The sequence below is a fragment of the Penicillium taxi genome (genome assembly GCF_028828555.1).
Source record: "Penicillium taxi strain IBT 34144 chromosome Unknown utg000004l_segment0_segment0, whole genome shotgun sequence".
Classification (NCBI taxonomy): Eukaryota; Fungi; Ascomycota; class Eurotiomycetes; order Eurotiales; family Aspergillaceae; genus Penicillium; species Penicillium taxi.
In genome coordinates this window covers 345,212-358,375 of record NW_026643206.1, presented here as the reverse complement: position 1 = coordinate 358,375, position 13,164 = coordinate 345,212, and the positions used below count along the sequence as shown (strand labels likewise).

General features: G+C 45.3%; 3 protein-coding genes across 3 annotated transcripts; all 3 read right to left on the bottom strand.

Annotated features, from left to right (window-relative positions):
- Positions 1–51: 51 nt before the first annotated feature.
- Positions 52–1,947, bottom strand: N7495_005038 (fungal specific transcription factor domain-containing protein; the record flags this gene model as incomplete). Its single annotated transcript, XM_057207689.1, has 1 exon — positions 52–1,947. The coding sequence occupies one exon, from the start codon at positions 1,945–1,947 to the stop codon at positions 52–54; it is 1,896 nt and encodes a 631-aa protein (XP_057061463.1).
- Positions 1,948–2,699: 752 nt separating this feature from the next.
- On the bottom strand, positions 2,700–3,908 carry N7495_005037 (alkene reductase; the record flags this gene model as incomplete). Its single annotated transcript, XM_057207688.1, has 1 exon — positions 2,700–3,908. One exon carries the CDS (start codon positions 3,906–3,908, stop codon positions 2,700–2,702), a length of 1,209 nt encoding a protein of 402 aa, XP_057061462.1.
- Positions 3,909–6,785: 2,877 nt separating this feature from the next.
- N7495_005036 (patatin-like phospholipase domain-containing protein) lies at positions 6,786–8,992 on the bottom strand (the record flags this gene model as incomplete). Its single annotated transcript, XM_057207687.1, has 2 exons — positions 6,786–7,482; positions 7,542–8,992. 2 exons carry the CDS (start codon positions 8,990–8,992, stop codon positions 6,786–6,788), a joined length of 2,148 nt encoding a protein of 715 aa, XP_057061461.1.
- Positions 8,993–13,164: the final 4,172 nt, after the last annotated feature.

Sequence of the window (13,164 nt, the reverse complement as noted above, 5' to 3'; positions counted from 1 at the left end):
CAATATTTCCCATGGCCAAAGGAGAGCTGAAAATCACCTTCCATTCTCGACCTAGATGCCCCATATATCATCTCCCATAGTTGGCATAAGAGCATCCAAATTTCGCCATCCATCAATACCAAACGCCATCTGAATCATGTCCTGCATTGAACTATCAGACCCATTAGGAAACGAGGGAGCATCAGCCATGAGATTATCCAACCAATCATTCCCCACGGGCCCCATCAAACCTGAATCCATTTTGCTCGGCGCCTCCGGATAATGTTGCAGGAGAAATTCAATCTTACAACTGAGGTTGCGCAAGATAGTGGCTGCAGTAGTTGCGACAGAGAAACATTGACCAAACATGTCAAATACACTTATAGCGGCGTCTATTGCTTTCCGCGCCTCTCCTGCTGCAGCACCCTGTGGGTAGGCGATCACAAACCCTACTATCGTCATTGATGCGTTCCACTGTAATTGAAATGCTTCATGCCAGCCCGCTAGGATTGATGTCGAGGAGAGTGCTTGATGGGTGATGTTAGTGAGTGTTATTGCATGGCGAGCACAGCGTACCGCTAATTGCTCTGCTAGACCGGTAGCTGACCCGGGATAGAATGATATGAATGGGCGGTGCAGGTTTAAACATAGATTGTGATACATCAGCTCTAGGTTTAGGCGCTGTCGCTGAACCCATATTGGTGTAAATTGCTCAATGTTCAATCTGGATCCATCTGTCGAAAACGGCGAGCCGTGATTTTGTCGGCTTGTTTTTAGAGAGGAGGGGACTTCATCTACCCATTTTTCTAGGCTCTTTGTGAGGAACTGAAGGAGCTCTGCGTGTGACTCAAGTGCTTCTGGGTCATCCCATATAGACTGGCCTTGGGAAAGGTTGATTTCCTTTGCGTAGAAATTGGTATGGATTTCGCGAGCAACTATGAATAGTTTGGCATTGTGATGGTGAAAACTAAGCCAGGTCCTGTTGCCGGTAAGAGGAGCGAAATGGGATCCGGATCGCAAAGCAGCATCGGGGTCGTCTTCCGGGAGTCCTGGTTCAGCAGCCGATCGCTCCACTAAGAACGGACGGCCGAGCTTCATTCCAATTTTGGAGTCTAGACTGTATAACGCCCACCATATGCGTTTCCGTAGCTCACTTTCGGTCACGGGGATAGTTATAGATGGTTTTATGTGTAGACCAGCGGCATATGCTGCTCTAGTGGCGGTTGCACTGGCAGAAGCCGACATATTTTGGAAAGATCCATTGCACAGGTAGATCGAGCACAACATGAGAGTTTGAACAGTTGATATAGTAGGGTTCTCGAGCTGGTATCCTACTAGCATTTGGCACCGCTGATAGTACCAGCGACCAGACACACATGCGTCTCCATCGGCGATGGGCTGTTGACTGTCGGTGGGTAGCTTTGAGACACCGAACTGCATACATATTGCGATAACAATGTCAACAAGAGCAGATGGCCTCCTTATTTCTCCGGGAACTTTCCAAAGAGATCGGTAGTGGGCCATGAACTCGGCCTCGTTAATTATAGGGAATAGACAGGTATGATAGGAGCTCCAGAATAGATCAAGGAAATATTCCTCTTGTGTGGGGCTTAGGAATTTCCCTGCTGTCAATGAGTTGTTGGCAGAAATTGCGGCTTGATGATCTATGTCCACAGTAGTCTCGCTTGCTCCGGCCCCTAGTAGTGTGATGGCAGAGCCATGGAGGGCCATCTGGTCAGTTGATTGGGTTTGCTGCAGAGTAGCACTCAGGTATCTATTCATTCGTCCGATAAAGTAGAAGAGAGAAGACGCCCCGAACCATGACAGGTTTGGAGATCGAGCAGTTCCGATCTCAATACCCTCCCATACCTTGCTCTCGTAGGTGTGAAGTCCTGGGTTAGTGGCCACCGACAAGGGCGAAGGAATTGTAGAAAAGGATGTAGCAGAACTAGATGAGTCTCGATTCATGTAGTAAAGTAGTCTATTCTCTGCATCTTGAAGTTGTGATTTGACTCGTTCTAGCTCTCTGTGACAAACACTATCAGACCAATACAGGGAAAAGATAATATCATCAAATTGAGTGAGACTGGTGCGTACCTCAACACTTGGGGTAATGTCTTTTTTTCATCAGCACCCGATGTGCAAGGCGCATTTCTCTGACGACATGCCCCACAGGGCCGTTCATCTTCACACTTAATTCTTCGTACACGGCACCAGTCACATGCGCGATACACTTGTCTCCGAATGGGTTTGATGGAGGATATCCCCATTGAAGCAGCTACTTCTTGAGATTTGGAAGCCTTAGGCATGACTGATCTATGTTCGAGTCCTTTGTCATCACGTATGTAAAAAAATAATAAGGTGGGGACGGCACCTTGTTCCAGGTGTTAGTTGAAATGTAGTTCATAGCTTGGCATTTCTGTGTGGATTACTAATCACACCAAGATAACTATCTACAGTTCCCAAGTACAATGACTAGTCTTTAAAATGGTGGAAAATGAGAAATCAGTGTTTCGAGATATAATGAGTAAATTGATCTATATTAAATATTCCATGGCGTCATATATGTACGTATGTATCATATGTACAGTAATCTCTATACAACAAACTCATTCATCCATGCGAAGCCCTCCCAAGACGAACTATACAAATTGGCAATCTCGTTATGCCACGGACCCTCGAAAACGTCATCTGAGTGGGTACTTGATTGGGCGCACGATCTATTTCTTTCCCAGCGAAGCTTCATGTTGAGACTCAGTCATTGGATGAATCTGGTCAGAATGCGCTGCAACAAACTCCGAGCTGAAAGGGTAATCATTGTAACCCTCCCATTGTTTTAGGAGATAGAAAGTCGAGCGATTGTACTTGGCGAAAGGAATACCATTCTTAACCCGGAAGACCAAGTCCGGGTTGGAAATGTAGTAGCGACCAAAGCCAATCATGACGTCCCACTTCTTGTAGTGCTCTTCCACGACATGTGCTGCTGTCTCGGGTAGATAACTTCCCGCCACAAGGACCGGAGACTGGTTATCCCACTGTTCGAGAATGAAGTCAAGGGTTTTGTGTTCGTTAATCACGGCATCGCCTCGGACGATGGCGCCCGGATCGCCTCTGGCCTCGACGAGGGAGATGTAGGCGAGCTTGAGGTCCATTTTCTTCAGCTCTCCGATAAGGTATGTGTACAGCTTAATGTAGTCTGTTTTTTCCGAGCCTTGGAAACCGGCGTAAGGAGAGAAGCGGATAGCGGTTCTTTCGGCACCGATAGCTTCAACAACGGCCTTGATGACCTCGAGGGCAAATCTAGCACGGTTCTCGATCGATCCACCCCATTTATCGGTGCGCTGATTGATACTCGCTGTGAGGAATTGGTCAATGAGGTATCCGTGTGCGCCGTGGATCTCAACTCCATCTCCACCAGCTGCAATGACCCTCTTGGCCGTTTCAGCAAAGTCCTTGATGGTATCCAGAATTTCTTCTTCGGTCATGGCTCTAGGTGCGACTTCTGAACCGGGCATGGGTACGGCACTAGAAGACCGGTATTGGAAGCCTCGCTTGGCCAGTACCTCTGGATCGGATGCTCGTCCCATAGCCCACAATTGCTGGAAGATGAATGACCCATTGGCGTGGACGGCTTCGTAAATTTTGCGCCAGCCCTCGACCTGAGCCTCACTCACGAATCCGGGATTGTTCATAGCGCCCTCTTCGGCATGGGATATGGCCGTTGCTTCGGTAACTAGTAGAGTACCAGGCGTAGATCCACGGTCTGCGTAGTATTTCTCCATTAGGGGCAGAGGAACATGGTCATCATCGTTCCTGAGACGAGTGAGAGGCGCGAAGAAGATGCGGTTGGAGAGCAGGTTGTTGCCCACTTTCAAAGGCTTGAACAGCCTGGTTTCAGCAGGGACATATTCTGAGGTGGAAACAGTCATTTCGAATGTTCAATGGAAGGCTGTTTTTATAAACGTAAGTTTCGTGTTGCTCAATGATATGACCAAGTGAATTGCGCCGTGGGATATGGCTAGGCACAGGTTTAAATATGATCGGGGAGCTCGGAGAGTTCCTTACCTGGGCAGACTATACTCCGTACACTAGTCTATTATGATGTAAAGGCGAGAGAAGTCTGCAGGGATTCTTCAAGATTCCATTAAGGAGTTCCGGAAGGACGACAACGGATAACGTGCCGCAGCCTATTAGGGTTGTTGGCTTCATCTCCACAGCTCCGCAACTCCGAAACCTGACTAGATTGCTTTGAAATGAACATGAATAACTACCTTGTATGGACAGTTGGAGCACTAAAGTTTTTTGAGAGGGTGCTTTTAGCACCTGGGCACCTTAGTGGGGGTTATCTATCGCTCTAGCTTAGCTAGCTTAGTTAGGGCGCAGCGGCGCCAACATTTCTATCTTCTCTCTCCCACACAACTTATGATCACATTAATCCTTACCCATAATTGCAGTCATCAGCCCTCTGAGGTCGACCTCATCAGTCTAAGGCTTCACTTTTCTCAACTTCTTGCTCAGCCAAAGACTTGCAGTGCTCATCACATTCATATCCCTGCCAGTCGAAGTGATTTTGACTATCTGCAGCAATTTACAACTCTCCGAATCGCAAAATCTCGGATTATCATGTCTTACAATCCACGAAGTACTATTCGGAGAAATCTCTCGTCGACATTTCAAAATCATTCGCTTCTCTGCGACAAGCGATAGCATTAGGGAACTACAAGTCCTCTCCCTCGACGAATCTAGTTTTCGGGAACGAGTTCAAGAGTTATGGATGGTCACACCTTTGGATGCTTTATCTGAATTCACTATGCTATCAGATGTTTATGCGAAAAGTCCCGCGCTAATCTTCTACAGAGCAGAATCAAAGGCTTTTAGCGCCAGTTAGATTTGAATACTGTACACTAACCTTTTTGGTTGAGCAGAAGAACAGCTTCGATTTCTCGACTTCCATTCGAGCTGCCTGATTAATTATCGGGATTTTATGTTTCTTTCTACCGGAACGGCTGTGTACAAGGTTAATTCTTCTTCATTAGGACTCTTACAAGCTCTTCATAAGACGAAACGGAAAATCAAGAATCTACGGACTTACAATCCTACACCAGAAACCCCCTCTATTGAAAACCACGCCTCTCTCGGCCTGCTCTAGATGGGCTAGAGGACTTATTGAGATGGCCTCCAACCCCCAGCCATATACATTTAATGATGTACCAACCTGGATCAACCTGCTTATCGAAGTCGCTTCCCGTCTCAAAAGACTCGCCATCTCGCAAGACTATTGAAGTGAAGAAACTTTCAGCAAAATCATTTTCATTGACTTTAAGAGCTCCATCTCCATCAAACAAATCTGAGGGACTGAGACCATTTCTCACGAAAGCCAAAGAAACCCTCGTTGGATTTACGCTTTCTGGGTTCATTATAGAGGATCCTCCAATTATATGGCTGGAGATCTGTCCATATCGGTGCCCATCAGCTTCAACAGGCAACTTTTCAGACCCATTTCCCAGCAGGATACCACCTTTTCCAGGCTATATGCAGCCCCAGCCTTTCTCTCTAACTTCAGCTATTACAATACAAGGGATCTCCTTTTTATTTCTTCGGAGAGAATCTTTCGCTTCAGAGATTTTCTATAAGTTATCGGTACCAATACCCGTGCTTTGTGTATCAGCGGCTGGAATAAACATAGCGATTCTTGTGTTTTTGATACTAAATCTGCTCAAGATTCATTCTATCGATGGATCAGCAAATTGACCCTTGTCACAGGGACACAGGGAATACTTTATAGTAACTCCAGACGTAGTTCTTTACAGTCCAACTTCAACACCCTTCTTGCAACTCTCATCGATCTTTATGACAACTCCAGCAGGTTTATTTTCATTCAGCTTAACTTCACCACCCCTTTAAGTTCTTGCCAACTTTACCGGCCTTCGATAGGTAAACTATTATTATGATGCAAAAGCGAAGGAAACCTTCTAAACAATTCCATCCTACCTATATATCTGGTTTCTAAGTAGCTAGATAAAGATTTCTGGAACGACATCGAATAGCATGCTGTAGCCTATTAGGGTTGTTGTTAGTACGACTCCAACTTCGCAACTCCGAAACTTCCTCGTGATTATATGTGAACATGGTACCTAGGTACCTAGTTAAGGAGTACTATCTCAAACTATTTACTATCTCTAAATCAGCCCTGGAGGGCATTATTGATTTCCCGAGTTTCTTGTGAACTTCCTACTTAGGCGTATATGGAATAAGGTCAAGCCTAGGGCCGATCTATATCTACCTAATTAAACATAATTAACCTTGGAAACGATCATCGGAACTAATGAACGAAAACGGAATATGAAATCAATGTTTAATTCTTATCATAAAAGACGAACATCAACTGATGTCATTTTGCCTCGTGACGCCACCCCCGCTTGTCAATGTATATCACGATCTTCAAAGCTCAGATATATAGATACATGTATTACAGCGTTTCTAGCGCTATACAACAAAGAAAGAACAGAAAATTCGTAATGGTCATATGAGAAAAGCAAAACAGAATTCAAAGGAGTACCCTGGTTCGGGCTCATGTAATACGCCCAGAAAGGGGTAGTGAACGATCAAAAGACTACGTTGCATGTCCCAGGAGCCCGGGTGTACAACATACTCGACAGATCGACAGTAGCCGCCTTTGATGTCGCGTATCGCGTCGAAACCGAAGTTGATATGGGGACGAAGCTGCAGGTGTTCAGAAAAGATAAAGAACTTTCTCGAAATTATAGATGGGCTTCCACTAGAATAGGTCGAAGCGCTGCATATACTTATGTGTCCGTGGTATCCTCGTCACCGTTAATACCCCTATCGTCAAAGAAGACGGCGGACTGATGACGTACTTCCTCGATAACGCTTCCCCTTCTTGAGGTCGGGGTCCGTGGGCGCGAGGATGCCGTTGATAGCGTGATACTGTCGGAAAGTTCCGAGTAGTGCGGCTCGTCCTTGTATATATGATCGCTGCGCTCGGGGAAGTTTTCATCCAATCGCTCGACCATAGCGTCCTCATGGTCTGAGATATCGAGCCTGCGGGATAGGATCGGCGAGAGAGAACGGCCGCCGGTGGGGGAACATCGCTTTAGTCCACTCATGATTGCGGTTTCGATTTTAAGTCGGTTTGTTATGAATTGAATTTTGGGAAACGCGCTTTGCTGACCGACGTGGATCATGCGTGCAAGCCTTTCCGGCGTGGGATCCGATAGGATATGAACAAAGTCCGAGATAATACATTTTGGCCAAATGGTCACAGTACCACTGAATTTCTGAAGCCAAATCTCGCTCCAGTCTTGACCCAACGGTCTGGGTAGGAGCTCCAGGTGTCGGAGAACCTTCAGCCATTTGTTGAGATCAAGTTTGATGTACTGTTCAATGGCAGTACCAAGAAATCCACCGCGCCAGCCGCGACCCTTGCGATGCGTCACTGGCCGGCCCACAGTTCCTCGAGAACTAAAGAAGAATAGATTGATACTGTTGAGAAGTTTAGTAAGTATCTTGACCTGTGCACATCTTGTAGAGTTGAAACTTACTGAGGGTTGACTTGCGATACGACGGTAAAGTTCACGTTGAAATGCAAATTCAAAGCCTTGATGGGTATATCGGTCCGAAGACTGCCGTCTTTCCACTTGTGTCCGAAGGAGTAAGGGGCAAGAGTGCCATCGCGCTTTTTGGTCATCAAGACCACGGGGTTCAAAATGCCGGGGACGGCAGCGGAGGCAAGTACGGCACTCCAGATGACGCAGTCCGGACAGGTGAGGTAATTGGCCAGAATGGTGGGGGAGTGAGGGTCCGAGGGCACACAGGATACATTCAGGATGCGGCCTGTTCGTTCGTAGGCTTCCCGAAATGTAGTTGAACCCCTACAAAACCAGCTGCACTGCTTGGCCCAATCTAATGTATCGAACCGAGCACCTGTCTTCCACCAACGACGCACCCACGTTGTGATCCCTTCATTACATGCGCGGATTCGATGTGCTAGCGCGGGGACCAATAGTCTTTTCAATTCCTCATCGGTTCTGGTGGCTATCAGGCCGGCAACCAGTGCCCCGCCCGATGTGCCCGTGATGATCTCCGGCAGCACATCATTCTCCAGCAGCGCTCTGACTACCCCGAAGTGGTAGTAGGCGAAGGTTGCACCGCCAGACAGACAAAGAGCGGTCCGGCCGAAGTTTGTATCGAGGTGTTTGAAAAACCGGTATTTGGTCTCCATGTCGGTCTGCTTACTGTCCAAGACCAGCTGGATGCATGCATGCACCTCATCGATATACTCCTGAACCAGTTCCTTGGTCCCGACATAAGATTCACTATAGATCCGGGGGTTCTCCACTCCAGCAAAGTTGTTTTTGACGCAAGCCTCTAGCAATGATTCAAGGTCGTCTATGGCCGAGCTGATTTCCGTGGTCGGCTCGTGTTGCGCCTCCAGTTCCACATCCTTCCGCAGCTTTCTCAGCTGACCCACGACTTTTGTGACTGTGAGGTGATCGTAGTAAGCGTACTCGTCCACTTGCTTCCATTGTTCATTCCCGAGATAGGCATCCAGGGCCTGAGCTGCCTTCAGCCAGTCCGGATAATTGGTTTGTACTCGAAGTTCTCGACGGAGGCGCTCCCTCTTACCACGCCATGTGACCCATTGCTCATAGCAGAGGACGTACATTCGAACCAGAACATAGCCAAAGGCAAGCATAGCAATCCATGCGAACACGGTCAGAAGAAACGGCCATTTCAGCAATGTGTAGAGAACGCCCTCCCTTGTTTCGTCTTTGCTCCGTTTTGGAGCTTTGCGGCGGCCTCTGGTCTTTCGAACTCGTTGGTTGATTGGACGCCAGTCGTTAATAGCGGTCAAAGGGGATGCTTCTGGGGCGTTCAACGCCTTCTCGAAACGTATCAGGTCGTCTGGATTGATGAACTCATTGTCATAATCAGGCAGACTGGCCGGATTATAGGGGTCGTATTGTAAGGGCACCTTGCTATCGTCTGGCATATTTCAATTCATGGTGTTGCTCAAAGTGGCAATTGTTCATGAACCTGGTTTGGGGGAGCTTTCCCTAGGTTCATGTCATTGTCACGTGCTACCCCACTGTTTGAGCCACATGAGCGTTCCCAATGTGGCTTGACATGTGGCTGAAATTGCCCCGCGAAAGATAAGATAAGAGAGAGGAGATAAGAGGAATGAAGGACCTACTTCGTACTCGTCTATATGATAACTACGGTGAATGATTTGAAGGAGATTTGCGTGAAATTTCTGCTTGACAGTGTGACAATAATTAGTACTTTTCCATCAAGTATGATTCGAGTATTTCTGCAATGAAGAGATTCGGGAAGTTTGCCACACACGGCACAAGCATCAGTGGAGAGAATCAGAGATTTCTAAAGATTTCCGTACAACAATGAACGTTGTAGTGGTCCGTCCCTAATCGGTAACTGGTTGGTATGCCAGCACAACGTCACTGCAGAGGTAATGCTTGAAACCGGTCAAGCACGGCATACCCTTCACCGCTAGATGCTAGCTTATTTCAATCTTAAGAATAGATTTACAGTTGGAAGTCTGATTGGTTAGTCTGTGCATAAGAATTTTATTAAAAAATCACAAATTTTCTCGGTCGTGAGCCGAAGTGGGACTGAAAGGGAGGGGCAGGAAAGCATCCTATGGGCTTCTTCTGTTAGCCGCATGGCCCACCTGAGCACCGCGATATCGGAAGTTCATACATGATTCATGCTCGGCCGTGTTACTTGATTTCTACATAACTCATACTCACAACTCTATTCACTCATGTACTTGGGGGATCATTAAAAAGGTTAATTAGCCTCATTTTCATAGTCATTCCCCCTTCGATGGTGGTCGTGTCGATCCTCCGAGTACTCCGTCTACTCCGTACAAGGGCTGGTAACTATACAGCGGGGCTTCCTATTTTGGATGCCACTAATTAAGCAGGAGTAAATCGATCTATAAAATAGAAAGGCTATGGATAAACAATCGATGAGAATCAGAGCCATTACATCATTAATTAACCCACACCGGAAGTCATGTAGCGGGTCTCAAACTCCAGTCTCCACTGAAGTTAGAATGGAGCCCACGATGTTGAAAACTCACTGAGCCTTTCCGCTGTTAATCGTAGAAGACATGATTCTCAAGCCTCACTAGGCTAAAGAATTTGCTGGATTCTTATTGAAGATCAGCTGAATGTGAATGATCACATCTGATCTTCGATCATGTCGTATAGATACAAAGTTTCAACGGCAATCTGCCACATGAGACATTATCGTTGCGGCCAGACGAGCTCGAGCCACTAGATCGAGAGGTTTCCCGAACACTTGATATTCTACCCTGTGCTCATAGATCATAACGGGATAGTATAACCGGAAAATCAGCGAGGTCATATGGAAGAAATTAAGCAGAACTCTTCAGCGAAGATATCTAGATAGACAACATAAAAGAGAAACGCATCCATATCAAGCATCTGAGTTGGTAGATATCAGGTCTGTGAATCTGCTATTACAAACGACATCATATATTCATTATAAAATAGTTACACTCTCATCTTCCAAGACTCTCGGCCTCGTGGCAGGAGTAAGATTACTGAGGGAATGACTGATCCTAAGGTCAGTAGGTGTATTGATCTCCTGTTTATTATATTGTATTAAGAGAGAGTAGTTCTTTGGGTCACGGGGTCAAGCTTGGTATTATGGAGTAAATCATCTGAGCTTAAACAATCGGAATCATGAGATCGTAGTGGATGTTTAAACTTCGATTACCAAAATCTTACTATTTTAGACTTAGACTAGGTTTAAATAAGCGAATCAGGTTATGCTGCTTATATAATACTTGATTGATACGGACTTTTACCAAAAAGCAGCCAGTACCTATGAAGAGGGAGAAATAGTACTAACAAGGAATACTATTATTGCATTCAATTTTCTATCTCAGCCCCCTCGTGTAATTTCAGAACAAGTCTCAGCCCTGAACTCAGTGTTCCTCGTTCGATTACACGATAGGCACAGAGATATTGACAATACAAATTACAGAGTATCATAAAACTATAAAAATGAAAATGAAAAAAACAAAAAAAAAAAAAGGAAAGCCTTCCTCCCTTCCAACCATCCAGGTTTGGCCTTGAAGATCCAGCGAATTTCAGTGGCGCACCGTATGCGCGGCCGAGGGGCTGTCAAAACAAAAAGCAGGACTACTACTTCAGCAAAGCCGCCATGACTTGGCAGCAAAATGACCTTGCCGTATCTCACCAATCATACTCCTCGCTGGCATATCATCGTACTTAATATCCTTGTGGATTGAAGGTGGGGTCAAACTGGCCATTGACAGTGGGCAGCCCTGTGTAAATGAAGGTGTAAAGGCGTTTAGCATACTCCATACTTCGCTATAAAACGTAGAAGGCGGGTCGATCCAGATGATCAGTTGTGGGCCTTTTCATAAGTATTCCATGTGCGAACTATACGGAGTACACATTCCTGAATTCCTTGGTGGAATGGAATACTAGAATACCTACTGGAATTGAAAAAGTTAATCAAATTCAACCCATGCCACTGATAGGGTTCTGTCGTAGCGTGATCCTAGTGCATGTGGCTGCAAGGATGTCTGCATATGAGCTCCCTTTCTCGCAGACTTCAGCTTCTCTGCGTAGGATTTGACGTTTATTCAAGCGTCAAGAGGCGTCCATAGGGATGAGGGGTAAAAAGAATGTATAGAAATTAATCCCCTTAATATACCCCGCGCTTTAAGATCTGCCCCAGGGATATGATTTCATGTATTAAGTAGATAAGTAAGTAGGTACTATGTAGGACGAATCAAGACGTAGACTCGCATTCGTATACTATACTTCGCGATATTAACTCAAATTACTCCATACAGATACGCCCATAGTCATGGCACGATCTGTCAACTGCATCTGCAATATCTATGCGTCCCGCGTCACATAGATGAAACTAATTGTAGTGGACGGGAAGATAGAGGAAACCATGGGTTTGATGACGCTAAATCGTGAGAAATGTAAGCGGTGTAGGAATAATTGGTACTGGGTACATAGTAAATATATGAGGATACATTTGTCAAGATGATGATGGAGGTGGGATGTATGGGATGTGGGTATCCAACCGTATGAAGGATTGATGTCAGTCATCAACGAGTGTACAGTGTACCGAGTACCAAGGATGCTCCACTATGCGAAATGGATCAGATGTCAGTGCGAGGTGACCCGGTTCATCCTAGATAGCACTAGTATAGTCTCCGCTCTGATTGTGCTTGATATATGTATTAAACGAGCAGAGGTGGATTTTATCTGATATATTAGAATGTAATGAATCTGATGAATAGTTGTAGTAGATATTCAGTGTGATTACTGTGTATGTCAAAAATATTGTACTTCGTAGTAATGTAAACGTTGACCAAAGCGGGCCAAGTATGGGGCAACCAAGCGTTGAACTGCGCCATATGAATTTTTCTCAGCCGGTCCTGCACGGCCTGAGATCAACATCCGTACGCCACTAAAGGATTGTGCATATGAAGCGGCTAAGTGGGTGTTTTTACTTTATTATTATTATTATTATTATTATTATTATTATCCTACTTCGTATATTACTATTTTATTATTATTATTCTCTACCTACTTATGTGGAATCTAGGAATTAAATTATACTTCCGGTACATCAGAATATGTAAGAGATCGCTAATTAACCAAGTAGAATCCATGGTTAGAAAAGAGGGGACAAAACGGTTGTGTTATTCTGTACTCTCGACTTACCTATACAGGTTTAGTGTCCCTGCAGGAATTAGTTTTAGTAACATCTCCGAGTTTCCGTATTTATGTAGGAATAGGGGTATTCCATAGATCTTACTGAGGATGAAACATTATGATGGGATCGAGTGCAAATCTTGAAAACTTGGAGTCTTGGAAGAATAGTGGAGGATTAATAGAATAAGAGAATAATTAGAAAGAGTAAGGGGAGGGAGGCCACTAGAAATGATACTAAATTTACTAAAAACAAAAATAATATGACGGATGGAATTAGCCCCGAGAAAAGAGAAATGAGAAAATAGAAAATAGAAAACAGAAAACAGAAAACAGAAAACAGATAATACTTTTTCTGTTATCTTTTGGATCAGACTCCATTCTTATTTAGCGGTTACCCCGTGCCACCAAA